At 40.0% G+C, this 24985-nt stretch overlaps 1 protein-coding gene across 1 annotated transcript; it reads left to right on the top strand.

Moving 5' to 3' along the window:
- The first annotated feature begins 15444 nt into the window (after positions 1-15444).
- On the top strand, positions 15445-16269 carry LOC131247057 (uncharacterized). Its single transcript, XM_058247504.1, has one exon. The coding sequence runs from the start codon at positions 15445-15447 to the stop codon at positions 16267-16269; it is 825 nt and encodes a 274-aa protein (XP_058103487.1).
- Positions 16270-24985: the final 8716 nt, after the last annotated feature.

A 24985-nucleotide genomic window follows, 5' to 3' on the forward strand; every position in this document is an offset into this window, starting at 1 on the left:
GGTCAATAATGGGGCTGCAGTAAATTTGTTACCATGGAGAATGATGGCCAAGCTAAGAAAGACTAGGTTCGATCTAATCCCATCAAAAGTGACCGTTAGCAATTTTGTCAACCATGTAATGAACATGCATGGTGTCTTGCCAGTTAATTTGACCACAGGCACAAAAACAGTCTTGGCACCATTTTTTGTTATCGATACTTCGTCAAGCTACAACGCACTATTGGGGAGGGATTGGATCCATTCTTTTGCTTGCATCCCATCCTCTCTTCACCAGTTTGTACTTTTTTGGAACCAAAATAAGGTCAAGCTAGTCTTGGCCGACAACAAACCTTTTTTGGCCACGTTGAATGCCAATGATGCTTATTACTATGGAGAAGAGGTAGGACCTATTAGATTCATCAGGAGGAAAATTTTAGTCACCCTATTGGGATCATAGTAAGGAAGAACCCAGATAATATCATGCATGTTATTCCAAAAATCACCCAAGTTAATGATAACCGACCGAAGGATATTGTTCTATATTGGTTAGTCTCCCATTACACCCTTGAAACGATTCCATGATCAGGATGTCAAAGAATGAAGCGAATTGGCCTGACTTCACGACCAGAATAAAAAGGCTCAAAGAGAGCCTGGGGGAAGCTGATGAAGGATGTTTTGTGAATTTGGCCAAGTTGGAAGAATCGGCCAGCGAAGACAATATCAAATTCGAAGAACTGCCTGAAGAAAAGGAAGATTCTTGACCGCAAGTCTAGGATTCGCTAGTTGAGATCAATCTAGGTGTGGAACAAGATATAAAGCCAATGTTTATAAGCGACTTAGTGAACCTCATGAGAAGGAGTTAATAAAACTACTCTTGGGGTTCATCGACTAATTTGCGTGGGATTACCATGAAATGCCATAGCTTGCTCGATCCCTGGTTGAGCATATATTACCCATGAATGAAGTTATCAGCCATATAAGCAGTCGCCTAGGTGAATGATGGCTGAAGTTACCCTCAAAATCAAAGAGGAGATTAAACGACTCCTGAAGGCCGATTTCATTCGACCGATCAAATATACGGAATGGATGTCAAACGTGGTCCCAGTGACAAAAACGAATGAAAAGTTAAGGGTGTGTATCAACTTTAGAAATTTAAACCTGGCTACACTAAAGGATGAATATCCCATGTCGGTGGCCGATCAGCTCATCGATTGGGCTGCTAGACAACTTTGACTAGCCCAAGATAGGCTTCGACTAGCCCGAGTCCTCTGGATTCTATTCCACAGATTTTGGATTGTGTGGGATAAGAATTATCCAAAATTCAGCTGGCCGAATTCTCGCGAATTTTGAAAGATTACATTGCTGGAATTTCACCAAAACTTATCATAGCCGAATTTCCAACAGAAGTTGTTATTTAGAGTGAGCTTGAAGTTGGGCTGGCTAAGGAAGTTAAGCTGGGCGAATTCCAAAGCAAAAACACTAATAAAAACCCATGATAAAGAATTTTTAAAAGCACATATTCCTAAGGTCTTTCTAGGGTTATATCACTTGTGTTATAGCAAATATCTAAGTCACCTTGTCTTAAACTTTAACTTGAATCTGAGCGATGATTTCTTTCAGAAGATGTGTTGATCTTGTCTTAATCATAAACCGATCTTAACTTGATCTTGAGCTGCTCATAAGCCGATCTTGAGATGCTCATAAGCTAATCTTGAGTTGATCTTCAGGCTGTAGAGTTATTGTGAATCCATACTTGTGAATTGATCTTAAGACACTTTTGTCTTACGAAATTTGACAATTTATGTGTGCTTGACATAATAGCACTTACAATCTCCCCCTTTATCAAATTCATGACAAAACACAATACTACAACATTAGAAGATCAACCATACATAATCTTTACACAATCTTTAAGCTGCCCTACATGCCCTATGTTATGGGAAAAATGGGGTGACACATGAAGGGAGGTTGAACCAACATCCAACACAAACCAATGGGCTAAGCTACTCGAAAGATAACTACTGTCAGAAAAGGGCTGACCATAGGATAGGTCGGCACGACCTCCTACGAACTTCCTAGAAGAAAAGCCTAATGGGGTTGTCTGACCCAGCAAAGGAAGCTAAAGACGACTGGACTCAAGGACATCCCAAACATGCTTGGTCGGTATTATTGTCGAAACAATACCGACCTACTGATAGCTTGTTATTGTCCGTCTCTAAGGCATTGTCTACCTCTACCGTCCGACCTTATCTACGGGTTGGATGGGTCTATTGGCTTTTAACTGACATTCGATCCTATCCAAAGTAAACAACCTAGTAGTCTCTCCTGAGATCTCGGGGGATAGGATCGGAATCCCAGAGATCTCGAACGTTAAAGATCTCAGGAAGATCTCTGATATATAAGGAGTCCTAAATAGAAAGGATCTCTAATGGTGTGATCTTTCCTCTAACAGATAAGATCTCCGATGGTGTGATCTTCCCTCTAATAGAAAAGATCTTCCGACTATGTGATCTTCCCTTTATTATAAATAGGGATGACCCTAAATGGTGAAAGGTACACACAAAAATATAACTAAAAAACTTTTATACAGTAATGACTTTTTTCCTTTAAGATTATTTCTATGAAGACCCAGATCCCTGACTTTGGCATCGGAGGGTCCCCTGCATAAGCCAGGGTCTTGCTTATTCATTTTATGTGCAGGTACCCAAGGGTTTAAGAAGTGTCTATTGGTAAATTGCATAAATAGTTTGGCACCGTCTGTGGGAAGCGACATCAAAGCCGTTTCCTACTTTTTCAGATAAATCATGATGACTAGAGGGAAGAAGAAAACCCGAGTCTCCCCTGTTGCGCTTGATCTTATGCCACCTGAACAGCCTAACAGTCACCGAGGCTCCACCTCCCAATAGCAGGCTAACTCCAGTCCTACAAAGCAAGCTTAGAGATCTTACAATAGGGGAGGGTGGCTGAAATCCCTTGAGCAGCAGGTCGAAATGCTAAATAATAACATGAACTCTATGAGACAGTTGTTGGAACAACTACAGCCCCAGCAAGTGCAGAGGACCGCCCAAGAAGCTAATCAAGTTGGTCATAAACCTTCTCAGCCTTCCAACACGCATGCCACCTCTCAGAAAAGTCGGCAGCTCAGATCGACTAGGCCGACCCCTTCTTAAGTTTTTTGGACTGCAGCTTTACCCACTTTCGACCTATGCCACAAGCTGGACTGAAAGAAGCGTGATAAAGCCCCGATTGAAACTACAGCCAAAAGTGGCGAACCGTGGGAAGCTAAGCTAAAGGACTTACAAGGTCAGATTGGGGACATATGGTAAGCCTACCATGCAAATGCTCTAGCTCCAATGGAAGCAATATTGGAGGAAACCGAGCCTCCGTTCATTGCTAACATTATGCAGGTGCGACTGCTGGACGGGTTCTGTATGCCATAAATCACTCCCTTCTCGGGAGCTACAGACTCGTCTGAACGCCTAGAGTCCTTCAGGGTCTGGATAGAGCTCCACAATGCGTCCGCTATAGTGATGTGCCAAGCATTCTCATTAACCCTAACTGGAGCTGCCAGACTATGGTTCAAACAATTGAAACCGAACTCCACCAACTCGTTCTCCTAACTCAGCCAAATGTTCGTCACGAACTTTATCGGGGGGAAGGGAAGGCTTAAACCGGCTTCTCACCTTCTCCACGTCATCAAAAAGAAGGAGAGCTATTGAAAGAGTACATCAAGCACTTCAATCTCAATGCGATGCAAGTACGAAAACACTCCGAAAAACTTGTTATGACCGCGATAATGGGAGGATATGAGATCACAAGTTTCTCTTTTGTAAGTGCTATATTTTCTAGTTCCTATGATTGTCAAATTTTGTAGTGCCAAAACCTCTGTGTCTCATGTAGCTCATCTACATATTCAAGACTGTGCATCTCATATACAAGAACAAAGGTCTTTACCTCAAGAACTTCAAATGCAAGATCAAGAGATATACAAATACATGTTCAAGTACAACATCATGTGATAGTTACCTCCTTCAAGCTTCAAAGTTCAGGGTTTCAAAGTTTCATCTAAGGCAAGATAATAGTCTTTACTTTGGTACTCAAAGCTCGAGGTGAAGTACAAATCAAGTATATCAAGCTCAAGCTTCAATGTATTTCAAATTCAAGCTTTAAAATGTCTCAAGTTCAAACTTCATCATATGTTAAGATCTCAAGCTTCGTGAACTTTAAAGATCAACTATCAACTGAAGCAAAAGAAGATTCAATGTTCATATTTCACTTACAAGGTATGAATGACCCTAGATTGACCATAGGATAGGTCATTTTGAATACATAATTTACTTGGATCACTTTATAAGTGCATAAACTATTTTTCGACTAGTCTTAGACTAAGTTCGACTAGTCCTAGTACTAGGTCGACGAGTCCAAGAAATCCTCGACCAGTCCTAAGTTTGTTACTAATTTTTGAGATTTTTTGTTATTGCCTCGATCAGTCATGGAGATTGATCGACCGGTCGAGTGAACAGTGCTCGACCAATCCTGCAGGCTCGACTCAAAGTCCAACAACTAAAATGAGTCCTACACAACCAGTCGTGGACAGGACTCGACCGGTCGTGAAGGCCAGTTGACCGATCGAGCAAGTCCTTCGAACAGTTGTGGAACGACCTGATCTTATCGCGCCCAAATTTTTAAAAGTTTGTTGGTCCTTCGACCAGTCGAGCTGTTCTCTGGACCAGTCGAAGGAGAGATTTCTGCACTTATAACTAGAGCACAATTTTCAGAGGTTGATATCTAATTCAAGAAAAATCAAGACACCGCTCTGAGAGATAAGTTAGTGATATTTCAAGCTATTTAGTGCTCATTTTATATTCTATTTAATTAGCTTTATTTGCATTTGATTTTAGGTTTCTACATTCCAATCTTACTTGAAAGAGGGATTGAAGTTTTTCCATTTCTTAGAATCAAAATCAAATCAAGCTGGCCCAAGGTGATTTAATCTAAAATCAATTTAGAACTTAGAACCATTTCATAAGTGAGTGTGAACATTGAACATCTACATTGAACTTCTACTCCGAATTGGATCTTTCGGGCTGCATCAAAAGGAGAATATCCAAATAAGTATTTTTCAGTTTTTGTAAATTCATTCTTTTGGTTTCTTTGAGATTGTGCCAGAAAAATCTCTTTCTTTTGGTTTGTCTGAGGTGATCCAGAGAACTCAGAGTGTGGGGTTTTTGAATTGTGTAAGCCCACTTGAAAGACACAATTGTGAGGGTTGTAGGTGAACCTTGAAAAACCTATTTCATAGTAAACGCTAATATCCACTATGTGAGGATATTAGGAGTGGAGTAGTTGTGTGGCTGTTTTTTTAAATAGTTGGTGTACACACAAGCAAACCACTATAATTTCTGGTCTTGTGGTGATTGATTATTTATTTCATTGTGTGGATGTTTTAATTTCCCTTTACGCATTTGTGGAGAGTGTTGTAATCTTTTTATGTATGTGTGGGAATGTTGTAATAGCTTAGTTATTTTCTTTGCTATTTATTTCTTTATTCCTCTGTATCTGTTTGAGTTTTTGATACACAGACCGTTCTAGGAATCAGGTTGTCCTACCATAAACCATTGGTTTTTGTTGTAAGGTTATCCTTAGAACAACATCTGTACCAACCTCTTAATACTTGTATACTTGAGGTTATTATTCATTTCTGCATTGTGGGATTGTTTAAGTGCTATCTTTATTTATATTTGTTTAAATTTTGCATTTAATTTTTAATGTGATATAGTCTTATTCAACCTCCCCCCCACCCCCCCCCCCCCCCCTCTAGGACTCAATAGCTCTCTACCTTTTTAAGTGGTATCAAAGCCTAATAGCTCACTTTAATTATTGTTTCTTTTGGATTAATTTCCTGAGCTAATCAATCTAAGCTTTTTAAGATGTCAAATTTTGATAGCCTTTCAGTCAGTAGGCCTCCACCATTTGATGGCTCCAATTATGCCTATTGGAAAGCCAGGATGAGAATTTTCTTAAAATCTATGGATGAGAGTGTGTGGCAAACCACAGTGACTAATTGGACCCCTCTTACCACTGAAGTAACTGGTACCGACGGATCCAAAACTATGAAAGTCACACCTTATTTCTCTTGGACCACTTTTCAGAAAAGTGAGAGTAGTGCCAATGCAAAGGCTCTAAAACAATTACTTACACACTATCACCAGATGAATTCAAAAGAATTATATCCTGTGATACTATAAACCAAGCCTGGGATATTTTAGAAATGACACATGAGGGAACAACAATTGTCAAGAAATCTAAAGTCTAAATCCTCACAACCAAATTTGAGGAAATACATATGAAAGAAAGTAAAACTTTCATGGACTTCTATACAAGATAAATGACATTGTCAACTCTATCTGGGGTCTCAGTGATAGAATCCCAGAAAGTAAAGTCTGTGCAAAGATACTATGCTCACTGCCTGAACAGTTCAATTCAAAGGTGATTGCGATCTAGGAACTTTGTGATACGAATAATATGAGGGTAGAAGAATTAGTTGGCTCATTACAAACCTATGAGTTAAACTTTAAAGCTCCTGAAGGTAAATCCATCACCCTTAAATCTTCTAAATTTATTTCTCAAGAAAATAACAATTCTGATTTAGAAAATTCTGAAGATGATATGGCCCTTTTAGCTAAAAAGTTTTATAACATTTTCAAAAGTAAAAAGAGAGTTGATTTACAAAAACCTAATGAAAAGCAAAGATCTAAATCTAAAACCTGGAAATCTTTAAAAGATAGTCAATGTTACAACTACCATGAATATGGGCATTTAGCAAACAAATGTCCTAAAAAGGACAAACCTAAAAGGAAAGGAATGTTGGCTACTTGGGATGAATCTTCCTGCTATGAAGCCTCTTCTGAGTCAGAAGATTCTGAAACCGAGTCGGGTAATGAAGTTAAAGCCCTTATGACTCTAGCCAAGTTCACTTTTTTAGATAATGATGATTCAACTAGTGAAGAAAATCTGAGTAGTGATCATGAAAATGAAGAAGATCTTTAAGATGCTTATAAAATTGCTGTAAAACTAAAACTTTAGAAAGAAAAGCTTTCAAAACTTAAAGAAAATTTTGAGAATCTTATTTTAGAAAAATCTCACTTCTCATATTGTTTTGAAAAAACTAAGTGCGACTTAGATTTCAAAACCTCCCAATTTGAAAACCTAAAATTTGAAAATGAAAAGCTAAAACTAGAAGTCTCTTCACTTTTGAGTTTAAAAGACACTTGAAGGTATGCCCAAGGTGATCCTAAGTTAGAAAAACTCTTATTTGAATCTAGAAAATGTGGCGATCGATGTGGATTGGGCTATGACAAAAGTATTCCTCCCAAACATAAGAATACTCCACCCAAATTTGTGAAAGGGGAGTCTTCTATCTCAAAAGGGAAGAGTTTAAATCAAAACTATTCTAAAAATGCTAAGACTTTTCAAACCTTAAAACCTAAAAGCAACCATATCAACTATAAAAACCAGAATCGTAATCCTTTAGCTGAGAAAATTGTTGACTTACTTAAGGAGCTCTATAAAATCTAACTCAGTAGGTCAGTCTTATAACAACTACAAACATAAGAAGACCAACTATACTCCTAAACCCAAGATTGTAATGAAATGGGTTCCTAAGTGTACTTGCTTGGTTGCCCACACTACTTTCAAAGCTTCAAGCCATTGAAAGTGGTACCTAGATAGTGGATGCTCCAGACACATGACTGGTGACAAAGGTTTGTTCACTAATCTTAAAGACATGACTAATGGTTCAGTCACATTTGGTGATGGTAGCAACTACAAAATTGTTGGCCAAGGTACGGTTTAACTCTTTAACCTCCCTCTATTTGAGAATATTTTATATGTAGAAGGGTTAAAACACAATTTATTAAGCATCTCTCAAATATGCGATAATAATCATAGTGTAAAATTTACTAATCAAGGTTGTAAAATTTTAAATAAAAATGGTTCTGTAATATTAACTGGTCGCAGAACTTCTGAAAACTGCTATATTGTTTGGAAATGTACACTACCACAACTTGTATAGATTGAGCAAAAGAGAGTTGGTAAGAGGCTTACCCAAAATATAGAAAATAGATAAGATATGTGGCAAATGCCAGATTGGCAAACAAACCAGGAGTACTCACAAAAAAGTGAACTCCAATGCCACATATAAACTACTCGAACTTCTCCACATGATCTTATTAGACTAACAAGAACAGAGAGTCGAGGTGGCAAGAAGTACATACTAGTAATTGTTGATGACTTTACCAAATTTACGTAGGAGTCTTCTTAAGGGACAAATCAGAAACTCTCGATAAAGTAAAAAGGGTACTTAAACGTATCCAAACGGAAAAAGGATCTCAAGTCTGTAAGATCCGTAGTGATCATGGATCAGAATTTGAGAATAGTAGTTTTGAAAAGTTTTACAATGATCAGGGAATATCACATGAATTCTCTGCGCCCAAAACACCATAACAAAATGGTATAGTATAAAGAAAAAATAGAGTGCTTCAAGAAATGGCAAATGTAATGTTAAATAGTATGAAGCTCCCTAAAAAATCTTTAGGCCGAAGCCATAAATACTGCTTGTTATATAACTAACTGCGTTTATACTAGAAAATCAAATGAGAAAATGGCTTATGAAATTTGGTTTGATAAGAAGCCTACTATCAAATACTTTCATGTTTTTGGCAGCAAGTGCTACATTTTACGTGACCGAGAAAATCTGGGTAAGTTTGACACCAAAAGTGATGAAGGGATATTTTTAAGATATGCTCTGAATAGTCAAGCGTATCAGGTTCTTAATAAGAGGACCGGTGTAATCCAAGAGTCCATTAATGTGGTTATTGACGATCACTTGAATACACCTATCTCAAGTTTAGAAACTGATGAAGTTCTTCTAATTGATAAACCAAATACTTCATCAAATCAAAATAACTCTGAATTAAGGACTATTAAAGACCATCCAACTAATTAGATTCTTGGAAACCCTCTCATTGGTATGCGCACTCGTAAACAAGTAGAAGATATGTGTAATTACGTGTGCTTTACATCTCAGATAATATTGGCTAACGTAAAAGAAGCCCTTTCTGACGAAAACTGGATTGGTGCGATGCAAGAAGAGCTTAATCAATTTGTCAAAAATGATGTTTGATACTTAGTTCTAAGACCGAAAGATAAACACATTATCGGAACAAAATAGATTTTCAAAAATAAGTATGATGAATTTGGTAATATTATTAGAAACATAGCAAGGCTGGTTGTGCAAGAGTACACTCAAATTCAAGGCATCAATTATGATGAAACCTTTGCCCCAGTAGCTCATCTTGAATCAATCAGACTATTTATATCCATTCCATGTTTTAGAAAATTCAAAATATACCAAATGGATGTAAAAAGTGCATTTTAAAATGGCGATTTGCATGAAGAAGTGTATGTTGAACAACTAACAGGTTTTGAAGACCCTAAGAATGTTAATCATGTCTACCACCTGAAAAAGGCACTCTACAGTTGAAACAAGCTCCCAGGGCATGGTACGAAAAATTGACTAAGTTTCTACTAAGTCATAACTTTATAATGGGAAGTGTTGATAAGACATTGTTTGTAAAGAAACATAATGATCACATTTTAATAGTGCAAATTTATGTTGATGATATTATTTATGGATCTACCTATGCTAACATGACTGTTGAGTTTGCAGATCTTATGAAGTCTAAGTTCGAAATGAGCATGGTTGGAGAATTAAATTATTTCCTAGGGTTGAAAGTAAAACAGCTACCTAATGGTTTCTTTATCTCTCAAACTAAATATGCTCTGAACTTAGTTAAAAAGTTTGGATTTGAGAGTGAGAAAAATTTTGATACTCCTATGAGTACTACTTTAAAACTCTCAAAGGATTCTACAGGTAAGAATGTGAATGCTAAGCTATATCGCAGTATGATAGGAAGTTTTCTTTATTTAACTGCGAGCCGACCTGATATTGCATTTAACGTAGGAATTTATGCTAGATATCAATCTGACCCTAAAGAGTCACATTTAATTGTTGTTAAACGGATTATGAGATATGTCGCTAGTTCAGCAAATCTTAGTCTCTAGTATCCACATGATACTAGTGTGCAATTAGCTGGTTACACGGATGCTGATTGGGCTGGTAACATTGATGACCAAAAATCAACTAGTGGTCGTTGTTTTTATGAAGGGAACTGTTTAGTTTCTTAGCAAAGTAAGAAATAAAATTTCATATCGCTCTCTACTACTGAGGCTGAATACATTGCCGCAGGTAATGCATGTACTCAGCTTGTATGGATGAAAAGAATGCTAAGTGATTACGGAATTGCGCAAGATACTATGGTTTTATATTGTGATAATTCAAGCACAATTATTATCTCCAAAAATCCAATCCAGCATTAACGAACCAAGCATATTGACATTATATATCACTACATTTGTGAATTAGTGGAAGAAAAGACAATTTCTTTGGAATATATTCCGACCGAGACTCAACTTGCTGACATATTCACAAAATCACTCGATAAAAGAAAGTTTGCTAAATTGAAATTTGATTCTGGTATGTGCAATATGAATTTTTTATTCATGTATTTCTATATAATAATGTATATATTTGTTATTTTAAATGTTTAAATTTTAAATTTTGTGTAAAATTGCACATTTTGGGCTGTGCACGACCAGTCGAGTACATAATCGACCAGTTATGGCACGACCGGTCGAGCATGTACTCGACCAGCCGTGAACCGTGGGTTTGGTGCTTTATTTGGGAGAAAAATCACTTTTTCCTTATTTTGGTTGTCTTCTCCAATGGCTCCTAGGTCAACCGGTCGAACTCATCATCTATTTCTTCAAGGTTAGTGCATTGTTCTCGTTTTTCTTGTAAATTCAAGTCCTTTGCACTCCATTTTCATCATTTGTGTGGTTTATTTCTTAATTAATAGTTTTTTTTAAGGTTTTTCTTCTTAAAAATCTGATCTATTAGAAAGCCACTCTTCCTCTTTTACAATCTCTTTGTTCCTTGCTTTCTTTATTGCAAATGAAAGGTAAAACTAGAAAGAAAGGATCTCGTGGTCCCTCTACTTCTAGGTCGACTCCTATCACAGTGTGCCACCTTTGGTCGCTCGAAGATGATCCCTCTTATGTGTAGGATATTCAATTGCGTAATGTTAAAGTAGAACGACCCGTTAATATTAATCATTTAGCTCTGTTTGATATCCTTCCCTTCCTTCAGTCTGTAGGATGGGATAACATACTACATTGGGGTGGGTCGGCATACCGCTCCGTTGCGCAGGCTATGTATGCTTGCATTACTAATTTTTCTACTAAAAATTTGATCTTTACTATAACGACTAAAGAAGGTCTAATTGATGTGGACCGACATCTTATCTCTAGATTAATGGATTTACTTGTCAATGATGAAGGTATTCCCATTAGCACTCTAGTGGCAAAACCAAATGAAACTGAGAAGTGAATACTTATTAAAGATTTATGCAATATAGATGTGGAATGGAATACAGCTGAAAATGTGCTTGCCTCAAAGTTTTTGTTACCCAGATACAGAGTCCTTCATAGGATATTCATTTCGAATGTCTATCTTCGTTCTAGTAACAAAACCAAACTCACTATATTCATGGTCTGTATTCTTCATTTCATCATTTTTGGTACATCTGCATGTCTTCCTTCCTTGATTTGTCATTGCATCATTCAGTTCCATCTCCATCTAGGACACAGTGACATTCCCTTCACTTATCTTATGGCTGTGTTGGCCACCCATAGTTTACTGGCTATGCCTGTAGGAGAAGCTCCCATTCATCACCTACCTTTTAATAACTCCAATATTAACAAGATGAATTTGAAGTTGGCCCCAGGCCAAGTCAATGTGGGTGCTGGTGGAGCTGATGCCGCAAATGAAGAGGAGGGTGATTTACCTCCAGATGACATCAATATGGATGACATTTTTGACGAAATTGAATCCGATTCAGCAGATGATCCTAATTATTAGCCATTTGACTTTGATGCGCATTTGCGCTCACTTAAGGAGAAGGTTGAAAACATAAATGTGTCCCATGATTTACAATTCAAATATATACGCAAATATCTTAGGCACCTTAATAAGAGACTTCATCAAATTGATCCCACCATACCTGCTCCTTCATCGGGTTCAGATCAGTATTTGAATATCTGTTATGTAATAACTTTTAAAATTCTTGGATTTCTTTTGTTTTATGGGGTTGAACATGCTTGCTTATGAATTTGGTTAACTTGGTAATCTTCTTCTTCCTCATTACTCTTCTTATTCTTCCTTATTTATCTACTTCCTTTATCATTTATTGGTTCCTTCCTTTGTCATATTGTGACAAAAAGGGGGAGAATTTTATCATGCTTGTGATATGTGGATAGGTAGCCATTATTTTTTTTAAAGGGGGAGTAAGGGGGAGTATTGTTGGGGGAGTAGATGCGAATTGTTTTGACTATTTATAATTGGCACATGATTCTTTAACCGGGTTGTAACTGGTTTATATTGATAACTGGTGCATGATTCTTTATTGTGCATATTATTCTTATTTTTAACGAAGTGTGTTTTGTCACTAATTTGACAAAGGGGGAGATTGTAAGTGTTATGTTTTCTAGCTCCTATGATTGTCAAATTTTGTAGTGCCAAAATCACTTGGAATATGTGTCTTGTGTAACTCATCTACATATTCAAAACTGTGCATCTCATATTCAAGAACAAAGGTCTTTACTTCAAAAACTTCAAATGCAAGATCAAGAGATATACAAATACATGTTTAAGTACAACACCATGTGATAGTTCACTCCTTCAAGCTTCAAAGTTCAGGGTTTCAAAGCTTCATCTAAGGCAAGACAATAGTCTTTACTTTGGTACTCAAAGCTCAAGGTGAAGTACAACTCAAGTACCACAAACTCAAGCTTCAATGTATTTCAAATTCAAGCTTCAAAATGTCTCAAGTTCAAGCTTCATCATATGTCAAGATCTCAAGCTTCGTGAACTTCAAAGAACAACTATTAACTGAAGCAAAAGAAGATTCAATGTTCATACATTGCTTACAAGGTATGAATGACCCTAGATTGACCATAGGATAGGTCATTTTGAATACATAATTTACTTGGGTCACTTTATAAGTGCATAGACTGTTTTTTTACTAGTCTTAGACTAAGTTCGAGTAGTCCTAGTACTGTCTCGACCAGTCCTAAGTTTGTTACTAATTTTTGAGATTTTTTGTTATTGCCTCGACTAGTACTAGAGACTGCTCGACCGGTCGAGTGAACAGTGCTCAACCTGTCCTGCAGGCTCGACTCAAAGTCCAACAACTAAAATGAGTCCCACACGACTAATCGTGGGCAGGACTTGACCGGTCGTGGAGGCCACTCGACAGGTTGAGCAGGTCCTTCGACCAGTTGTGGAACGGCCTGATCTTATCGCGCCAAAATTTTTAAAAGTTTGTTGGTCCTTCGACCAGTCGAGCTATCCTCCAGACCAGTCGAAGGAGAGATTTCTGCACTTATAAATAGAACACGATTTTCAGAGGTTGATGTCTAATTCAATCAAAATCAAGACACCGCTCTGAGAGATAAGTTAGTGATATTCTTAAGCTATTTAGTGCTCAATTTATATTCTCTTTAATTAGCTTTGTTTGCATTTGATTTTGAGTTTCTACATTCCAATCTTATTTGAAAGAAGGATTGAAGTTTTCCCATTTCTTGGAATCAAAATCAAATCAAGCTATCCCAAGGTGATTTAATCTAAAATCAATTTAGAACTTAGAACCATTTCATAAGTGAGTGTGAACCTTGAACATCTACATTGAACTTCTACTCTGAATTGGTTCTTCCGGGCTGCATCAGAAGGAGAATATCCAGATAAGTATTTTACAGTTTTTGTAAATTCATTCTTTTGGTTTCTTTGAGATTGTGCCAGAAAAATCTCTTTCTTTTGGTTTGTCTAAGGTGATCTAGAAAACTCAGAGTGTGGGATTTTTGAATTGTGTAAGCCTACTTGAAAGACACAATTGTGAGGCTTTTAGGTAAACTTTGAAAAATCTATTTCATAGTGAACGCTAATATCCACTGTGTGAGGATATTAGGAGTGGAGTAGTTGTGTGGCTGTTTTTCTAAATAGTTGGTGTACACACAAGCAAACCACTATAATTTCTGGTCTTGTGGTGATTGATTATTTATTTCATTGTGTGGATGTTGTAATTTCCCATTACACATTTGTGGAGAATGTTGTAATCTTTTTATATATGTGTGGGAATGTTGTAATAACTTAGTTATTTTCTTTACTATTTATTTCTTTATTCCTCTATATCAGTTTGAGTTTTGATACACAGACTGTTCTAGGAATCAGGTTGTCCTACCATAAGCCATTGATTTTTGGTGTAAGGTTGCCCTTAGAACAACATCTGTATCAACCTCTCAATACTTGTACACTTGAGGTTGTTATTCATTTTTGCATTGTGGGATTGTTTAAGTAATATCTGTATTTCCTTTTGTTTAATTCCACATTTAATTTTTAATTTGGCATAGTCCTATTCCCCCCCCCCCCCCCCTCTAGGACTCAATAGCTCGGCCTTTTCATCTTCTCGCTAGATAAGAACCTACCAACAATGATGGCCGACCTACTGAACAAATCTAAAATATATTCCAATGTCGAGGAAGCCTCTACCCTAAGAAAGGCTGTCTAGAGCAAAGGAACGACGAGTAAAGAAGAGCAATCAAAAGTGGAGCCTAGCTCGGCCAGTGGAAGCAAGAAGAGGAAGGATGACCGATCACAAGATGATCAACGTTTGATCAAGTGACCCGGCAATAAGTTCAAAACGTACACTCCTCTTAATAAGACACCCGAACAAGTCTTGATGGAGATTTAGGACAAACGCATCCTTAAGTGGCTGACCAAGTTGAAATCTGATCCTGGTAAAAGAAGTAAAAATAAATACTACATTTTTATCGGGATCACGGTCATTCGATGAGCGATTGTTTTGACTTCAAACAGGAAATCAAGGCACTCATCCACAGCGAGCACCTCGGAGAATATATCAGTCATCGAGGAGATCGGGTTACCTCAAAAGATGAACAACCCATCAATAATGAACCAACAGGGGAAATCCGCACCATTTTTGGAGGCCCTGCCGATGGAGGAGATTCGAACAGAGCTCGGAGAGCCCACACAAGGAGCATCGGTCATCTCGAATTGGAACGAGAAGTCCTTGCCACTAGCAGGCCTTCACAAGAACAAAAATAGAAACACGCTGCCTAACCTTCACCGAAGATGATGCCCGAGGAGTTCACCATCCGCATGATGATGCGCTCATGGTCACAATGACCATAGCTAATTGAAAGGTAATCCAAATTCTTGTGGATACTAGATCATCGACTGACATCCTCTTCGTACAAGCGTTCGATAAGATGGGAGTAGGTCGGTCCCGACTTCACATTGTCAAAACCCCTTTGCTCGGATTCTCAGGTGGCAGAGTCATACCAGAAGGGTCAATACAGCTCCTGCTCACCACTGGAGACAAGCAGGACCAAGTGAACATGATGATCAACTTTTTGGTGGTGGACTGTCCTGTCTACAACACAATCTTAAGCCGACCCTCTCTTAACGCCCTGCAAGCGGTAGTCTCGACCTATCACTTAGCAATGAAATTCTTGACCAATCAGGGTGTCAAGTTGGTCAGAGGAGATCAACATGACACTCGGCAATGCTATACGATGCCACTAAGGGATTCACATCAAACAATGACCATTGCCTCATTGGATCCCCGAGAAGATTCTGGAGAAAGGGGTTGTCCTGAGGAAGATCTCATTCTCATTCCATTCGACAGCTCCTATCCATCTAGAACGGTCCAGGTAGGGTCGCCTGTGACATCTCCACTGCGGATCAAGATTATAAACCTCCTTCAACAATATGCAAACGTCTTCGCATGGTCCCATGAAGATATGCCCGGCATTAACCCAAAGATCATTGTTCATCGGCTGAATGTCGACACCGATCACCAACCAATTCTACAAAAGCACAAGCCACTCAGCCTCAAGCGATACACAGTGATTGGAGAAAAAGTTGACAACCTCCTTAAAGCTGGGTTCATTGAAGAAGTATATTATCCGGACTGCACAACCAACATCGTTTTGGTTAAGAAGTCCAATGGGAAATTGCGGGTCTGTGTCAATTACACTGACCTGAACAAGGCATGTACCAAAGATAGTTTTCCTTTTCCCCGAATTGATTAGCTCGTTGATAGCACGACAGGGCACGAGCTACTAAATTTTATGAACGCCTATTTGGGCTTTAATCAGATTGTAATGCACCCATATGAAAAGTCAAAAACAACCTTTATCACTAACAAAGGCCTTTATTGTTACCGAGTTATGCCCTTTGGATTAAAAATACCGGAGCTACTTACCAACGGCTTGTTAACAAGATGTTCGCCCGTCAGATAGGGTGGACAATGGAAGTCTACGTGGACGATATGCTCGTTAAGAGCATTAAAGCTACAGATCACGTCTCTGATCTCGAGGAAATGTTCCTAGTTCTTCAGGAATATCAGATGAAGCTCAATCTAAATAAATGTGCTTTTGGAGTTAGCTCGGAAAAATTCCTCGGTTTCTTTGTCAGCCAACGAGGAATTGAGGCGAACCCTGAAAAGATCAAAGCTCTGCTCGACATGAATTCGTCAAAAACGACAAAGACATCCAGCGCCTTACAGGAAGAATCACCGCCCTCAATCGCTTTGTATCCCGAGCTACAAACAAATGCCTCCGCTTCTTTAAATAGTTGAAAGGGAAGCAGGTCGTAAACTAAATAGAGGAATGTGAAACGACATTTTAATAACTTAAGTAATACTTGGGATCGCCACCATTGCTCTTTAAACCTGAATAAGGAGAACCGCTACTATTGTATTTGGCTGTTTCAAATGTAGCAATTAGCTTGGCCTTAATCAGGGAGCATATAAGAAAGCAACTCCCAGTATACTACATGAGGAAGGCCTTGGTCTTAGCCGAAATACGATACCCAAACCTAGAAAAATTGGCAATGGCACTGGTTATTTCCTCTTGTTGTTTGCGAGCATACTTTCAGGCCCACGCCATCATCGTCCTAACTAATCAACCTCTTTACCAAGTGTTGTAAAAGCCTGAAGCTTCAGGAAGGCTGACCAAGTGGGCGATCGAACTAAGTGAGTTTGACATCAAGTATCGATCCCGAATAGCTATTAAGGGTCAAGCGGTGGCAGACTTTATCGTCAAGCTTACCCCAGCATTCGAACAAGGATCTGAGGTGAACCATTAGTTCGAATCAAGTTCAGGTCCAATCATTCAGGCCGGTTTGAATGGTCAAACCAAGCTAGAACTTGTTCTAAGCATTTCAGCCAAACCAACATTCGGTTATCAGGCTAATCCCGACCTACTTAGATGGATGTTATATGTTCACTTCTCATCCAACTCTAAAGCCAGTGGGGTCAGGATAGTCCTGAAGACTTCAGATCATGTGTGTATGCAATATGCCTTGAGCTTTGGATTCCAAGCCTCCAACAATGTAGCAGAATATGAAGCTCTTCTCTCTGGACTTAGGTTGGTAGCAGACTTGGGAGCCAACACCTTGAGGTTTTCAGTGATTCACAGTTGGTCGTTAATCAAATAGCTGAGGAATACCAAGCCAAGAAGGAACGCATGAAAGCATACCTATGGAAAGCTAAAGAATTAATCAGCATATTCCAGAAGTGCAATGTTGGCCTAATCCCTCGAGCAGAGAACTCCAAGGCTGATATGTTAGCAAAATTGGCCAACACAGATGAAGATGATATCTCAAGGTCAATTTCGATTAAATTCCTCACCAAACTGAGCATTAATGAATCTAACCTTGCCATAGCTCTTCCGGTAAGCTTGGAACCAACCTGGATGGATCCAATTATCGATTTCCTTAAAAAAGATAAGCTACCTAAAGATCGAATGGAAGCGTGCAAGCTGCGGACCAGGGCAGCACTCTATACCATGGTCAATGACATCTTATACAAGAAAGGATTCTATCTCCCTTATCTCAGATGCCTCCGACCAGATGAAGTAGAGTATGTCCTAAGGGGGACCGATGAAGGAATTTGTGAAAACCACTCTGGAAGCAGAGCTTTATCCCATAAAGTCATTCGGCAAGGGTACTATTGGCCGACCATTCAGGTTAATGCTCGACAGTATACCTGAAAATGTGATAAATACCAGCGCTTCGCAAATATACCTCGGCAACCACCCAAAGAACTAACCCCCATGGTCGGGCCATGGACATTTGCCTAATGGGGCATCGACATCATTGGTCCCCTCCCAACTACCAAAGGCCGAACCAAGTTTGCAGTAGTTATAATCGACTACTTTACGAAGTGGGCCGAAGCTGAACCACTGGTAAAGATTACCGAATAGAAGATAACAGATTTTGTTTGGAAAAGTATTGTGTGCAGGTTTGAAATTCCCTGCACGATCGTCTTTAATAACGGGAAGTAGTTCGACAACAAGCAATTTCGAGGAATGTACGAAAACCTCAGGATTTAGAATGTTTATTCATCGCCACGACATCTGCAAGCTAATGGGTAGGTAGAAATAGTCAACAAGATCATCAAACACCATCTTCGGACCAAGCTTGAAAAGGCCAAGGGAGCATGGACAGAAGAACTCCCCAATGTTCTTTGGGCATGCCAAACTATAGCCCGGATGACTACTAGGGAAACCCCCTTTTCTTTAGCCTTCAAAGTCGAAGTCATTACTCCAATCTAAATCGGGCTACCAACTTCTCGGACCGAATCCTTCGATGAACAACAGAACTCTGAGCTAATGACTTTGGATCTCGACCTTCTCGAGGAAAGAAGGTAACAAGCTCAGATTCGAACTGCAATCCGACAACAATAAGGAGCTCATTTCTACAATGCCAAGGTAAAAGTTAGGAGGTTCCAAGCCAGGGACTTAGTCCTTTAAAGAACCTTCCAAGACACTAAGGAACTTGGCTCGAGAACCTTAGGCCCTAACTGGGAAGGACCTTACGTGGTGACAAGTACTAGCTAACCTGGATTATACCATCTTAAAGATCCAGAAGGTCAGCTCTTACCTCACCCATGGAATATTGAACACCTCAAGATCTACCATTCCTAAGGAACTAATTCATATTGATTACATAGTTTACTATGTACTGGTCGTGTTTAAGTTAGTGCAATGAAATCCTGCATTCTGTTTCTTACTTTTGTGCCTGAAAATGACTGTTCGTTGAGACAAATCGACAAAGGGTTGCCCAAAATAACTAGGAAGAACAACCCCTATCAATACACTGACCCCCCAAGTGGAGGTCGGGTTGTACACTACTAGCACTCACATAGTAAGTAGAATACTACAAAGGGTTCTCCCTATTAAAAAAAGGGACAAAACCAAGTCCACTGATCAGATCTCGAAAGGAGGAGCAAACTTCTGATGGATACCACAACTAAGGTTTTCGACGGATAGACCCTCTTCTCAGAATCCGACCTATCTACTTGATCCGATCTATCTACTTGATCTAATCTACCTACTTGATCCGATCACATTACAAGCATTATGCCAAAAAGTGAATTGTATTGATAATGCTCCAAGGAACAAATTACATTAAAGTCCACAAAATTGAGGAGACAAAGGGGGTTTGTCTTTAAGCCTCAGGGGGCTGCTTGGAAGGCAAGTCCTCAGCAGAGGCCTCAGACTCAGAGCTAACATCTTCGAAGCTAGAGAGGTCTAGTTCTGGATACGACGCCTTAACTTCTTCAATGTATTTCATGAATGACATCTGGTATAAGGCATCCTTGTCTTCCAAATATTCTTTAGAGGACTTGAATTCCTTTATGGCATTCGCTCGAGCCGAGAAGATAGCCACCTAAGCCTCTACCTCAACCTTCTCGAGCTTTGCCTTCAGCTCTGCATTGTCGGCCTCCCATCAAGTCAACTTGTCAGAAGCCTCGGTGAGAAGCTTCTTTGTTGCCTCCAGCTCAACCGTCAGATCTGAAGCTCGGGCCTCCGTAGCAAAGCGGGCTTGGTCAGTCATGACGGCTGCAACTTGAGACTCCTTGGCAGCAACACAGAATTATTTAGCTTGAACTCCCTTTTGCAAGAGTTTATTCTTGCTCTCCCACACTTCCTTCCGCAAGTGCATAATATCATGGTGTACCTTCAAAAAGCAAGGGGCGAACTGCTAAAAGAATGAGAGAAAGTGTCAAGACTCAAACGGAGAAAGGGAAAGCAACAAGTACTTAAGAGGATCAACTCACCCCAAGAAATCTCTTCATTGCAGACACAAGGATCACATCTAGTGTAGAGTCCAACATGCCGAGGAATTTAACATTGGGTATATGTCATTCTTCCCAAGGCATAAGCTCCTCTATGATTCCGCGTGTTGTCCTAGAAAGACGCTATCTCTTCTCCCGAACCTCAGAAGGCCCAGCAGGAGGCCCGCTAGTCTTACTAGCCTCTACGGGCCGAGACTCGGTAGAAGGTTTAGCAGCTCCCCGAACCTCAACGGGATGAGCCTCCTCGCAAGTGGTCACCTCAACTGTCACCTCAACATCAGAGGCAGGCTCAGTGACCACTGCCTCATCCTCGACCTCCACGATAGTGGGAGATGAGGGACCGACTCTCCCTTTACTTTGGAAGGTCATCTTTGACTTCTTCGCCTTCTTCATTGGCATAGTCTCCTCTGGGAGATGTGCCTTACGCTTCGAGACGGGCTCAGTAAAAGGACGAGCTTCAGTTATTTCTACATCAATTAGAGCAGAAAGTGATTTAGTTAGGAATTCAAAATTTTTCTAAGTCCTAAAGGTAGGCTAAAGCTCTTACCTGTAAGTTCGGTATCAAGACCTGACTCGAGCAGGAGCTCCGGTTGAAGAAGTCTTCTCCAAGATCAGTTTTCCTCTCCTAATGACCTTGCTCCCTAGATCCGAGCAAGAGATCCCTCTCTTAGGAGGGAAGGGTATTTGGGAAGATCTACATCAAATAAGTCATGCATGAACTATTAACACTAGAGATTGACTAATTGAGAAATGACCAAAAAAGAGCTAAGTCCACGGAAAGATGACCTGGAGAAGTGAACGAAGTGGGAACTAAGCCATGACGCAAAGTCAAGCTCGGTACTTCCTAACTTCTAGAAGCCCAAAACCACTTGTCTTTGCAATTTTTATTGGAGGTTGGGACATCTATGACCATACCCCCTCCAGTCCTCCTCTAAGCAGAGAGATAGTACCAGCCCTTATGAAAATGGTTGAGCTTCACTTGGTACATTGGAGGAATTCGTCGACGGTAAGGTTAGGCTGCTTAAGGTTAGACCAAAGAACGAATCAGCCAATCAACGCCCTTCAAGCATTGGGGATCAACTATCCTAGAGCTAACTCCAGACGAGCAAGCACCCATCTTACTATGTTCTGTAGAGAGAGCCTCAGGTCGCACTGAAGGGCAACTTGAAATATGGAAATTGCTCCCTCTAGAGGATGATTAGGGAGCTCGTCTGGTGAAGGGACTCAGAGCACTACCGACTCAGGTATATGGTACCCTAGTCTAATCTGAGTTAAGTCAGCCTCCTTGAGGGACGATCTTACGAGACCTCTCTCCTCTTCCTCAACCTCCCCAAGGGATTTGTCTAACTCCCCTTCAACAGGTCATTCTGCTGGAGATGTCTTCAATACTCGTGACGAGTGCGATGCCCAAAAATCGGCACTGCTCATCATCATCAGTGACAACGGTGGGTTCGACATCGGGAAAAGATTACTTACTCCATTGTCACTGCCGGAGGTCCCCTCCCATGAGCTTAGTGAATCCGACATGGCAGTTAGATCAACAAATGTCGGGAGTCGGTAATGAAGAAGAAAAGAAGAAAGGGAGTGGGTGAGTTGAAGAATAGGGCTCACTAGAAGGAGGATGTCGCCCTGTCGTCGGTAACTTCACAAAACTAAGTCACCGAAAATTGCTTGTGTAGGCAGCGGCTAAGGTTCAAGTGCGAAAGGGGTAGAAGCAGATGGAAAATGCAAACAAACTCCTGTAATGCCCTGAAAATCGGGGGTCGAGCAGAAGCTCAGCTCCCGAGTTCCAACGCATCACTTATGCAACATAGATAATGATGATTGAATGTTGTTCATATTAGTGCATTAAACATGAGTGGGATTATACCAAAACAACATATCATACTCTAGAGACAGTTAAATTTCACAAGCGGAAGACTGTGATAGATATATAAAATATATAAACTGTCGCAAGTCTCCAGAGTGTGAACATGTTACCAGGTTAAATATATACATGTATACTCCAAAATGGATAAAATGAATATACATTGTGTTCCAAAAGTGTAAAATAAAAAGTGTAATGGTATCTAATCAGCATCCCTGTAACCCCGTCGATCAGAACATGATCTACATAGACCCGCCTGATAGCTGCATATAGGAGATACCCTCCTCATCATCATAAACGTTCGGCTCCCCCTCATACGCATCGCCATCATCTGAAACTAAAATAAGGTTTGGTGGGTGTTTAAAATACCATCCCGTAACGTGGGAGTGAGTGATCAACTCAATGGAATAATAAAGCAAAGGTTAACAAGTTATTAATTCAGTCAAGTAGTAATGATAATACAATACAATCGAACATCCCTAGATACTCTGATTAATGCAGGAATGGTATAAATAAATGATGTATGCCCTCACCTGCACTCCCTCAGCGATCTTCATCTAACGGTCGCACATGTCAGTCACTTCCTCGTGCTCTCTACATATCGTCAAACGGCACATGCAATGTGGTGCATGAATATGATTACCAAGTTCTTATTAGTCCTTTTCATACAGCAGGATTGGGAAGGTAAGGTACCTCCCTTATATCAATTCCCAAATAATGATCCATTCTAGGGTCGTCAGTCCTAGCAAATCTCATACGATGTTGCGGTTCTAGGTCACTGCAAAGGGCTCGTCACCTTATCAGTGTAGGCCTAGTTTGTACTCTGGTTGCTATGGAAAGACTCGTCACCTCAACGCAGTCTCAGAGTACACTCGAGGTCACTACCACCCACACCCTACCAACTGGCAGTCTATTTTCGAAGGTTCATCACCAACCCGATTGGGGACCACAGCCAGGCTATGCAAGGGTAGGCCGACAGCTCGAATACATGTCCCATACCACTGTATTCAGTTCACGAATTTGGGTTACTCACTGGTCACTACGAGGAGGCTCGTCACCCCAGCGTCGGCCGACAGCTCGACCACGGTGTCCCATACCACCACGCCCGGCTCATGAGTCTTAGCGGATCGAGGTACCAAGGTTAAAGGGGTTTCCACTGGTAAGTTTGGTACCTTAGGTTCAAGCAGTAGCGTTCATACATGGCGAACATACATCGGGTCAATCGGATTACTTGACGAGCTCGACTAGCACGAGCACACATCTAATTGATCGACATGAAGTGCACGAGCACTCCGCGTGGCCTAACCACTGTTGACAACCGAAGTACGGCTCGGGCTCATCGAATACGTCCTGTGGATGAAAACAACCTCAGCCACCAAATCAGAACCTGTTACCGATTGCTTAGACTATTTCATAGTCCCAACCACACTCAGTACCAACAAGAGTTCATGTGAGATAATCAAGCAGTAAGTAATTCAAATCCTACAACCATTTAAGCATTTTATGAAATATAATATAAACATGAATTCACACATATGCATTTCATAAGTAATCAGACAATATAATATAAGGTACATGGAGGGATTTATGCACATAGTTAAGGTAGTTGAGAACCTTATCTCAATGCCCATATACAATATAATTCACCAATTACTTACTCATACAGACAATTTATCAAACACTTATACTACACCTATCGACATACATGACATATGTTGATTTTTAACATATACTTGGACAAATCCTTCCGACAAGGAGTTGTCACATACACCATCATCATGCACATACATTCCATAGCCACGGTAGGCACAAATCATGATTTCATATTCATTCAGTCATTTCAACAAACACTTAAACTACACCCTTCAACATACATGACGTACATTAGTCATACATGTATTTGCGCGGATCTTTTCACCAAGGAGTTGTTGCAAATGCAACTATCCCCTATCCATGACAAATAATCATGGCAAACACGAATCCCAATTCTACATGCATTCAATCATTTCAACAAATACCTAGAATACACTATAGTCAATATAGTTCATATATATCTGAAACACGAAACAAATGACGCATTTGGCATGTGAAATAGCACCCACGTCAGTAATAAATCATTAACCGACATTGAAAGGCTTAAAAACCATAACCTATATGTTTATAGTCTGCACCTTTTGCCGGTAAACGCATAACGAACTTAGTTTAAACACTAAGTCTTTGTTTACGTCACAACGGCAACCTATAGCATGAAACAGGTCAGCTATTTCACCATTTACTCTACCTGAATCCCTAAAATAGATTAGGGTTAGGATTTCTTACCCAAAAATGGAATCAGAATCGCCAGTATTGCGATACAGATAGGTCGATTCAGCATGTGGAGCGATGGGCTCGAATACAAGGAACTCTCTCCCACTTTCTCTCACTTTCTCTCTCACTTTCTCTCTCTTTCCTTCTCTCTTTGCTCTCTTCTCTCTCCTAGGGTTGCAAAATCATATGGAATGAGAGAGAGAGAGGGTTTAAGGCCCTTATATAGGCCCAGAACTGATGGGAATGGCCCCAGGGCCAAGGTATACTTAGGTTATATCCAAAGGGTGTCTGTTTTAGCCCAACAGAGCACTTCTAGTGGCCCCTTTTCCACGTGTGGTTGGACTTAAGCTCACTAACCATGGATCTAGGTCAGACTGAGTTTTCGCTCCGATCGAGTTACAGATCGACTGTGGCGGACCAATTTCAGTTCAACGGTCACGGGCACTCGATCAGGGCCACAAGTGCATTGCCATGTATGGGACATTTTCCC

The sequence above is a fragment of the Magnolia sinica genome, chromosome 5, assembly GCF_029962835.1.
Source record: "Magnolia sinica isolate HGM2019 chromosome 5, MsV1, whole genome shotgun sequence".
NCBI lineage: Eukaryota > Viridiplantae > Streptophyta > Magnoliopsida > Magnoliales > Magnoliaceae > Magnolia > Magnolia sinica.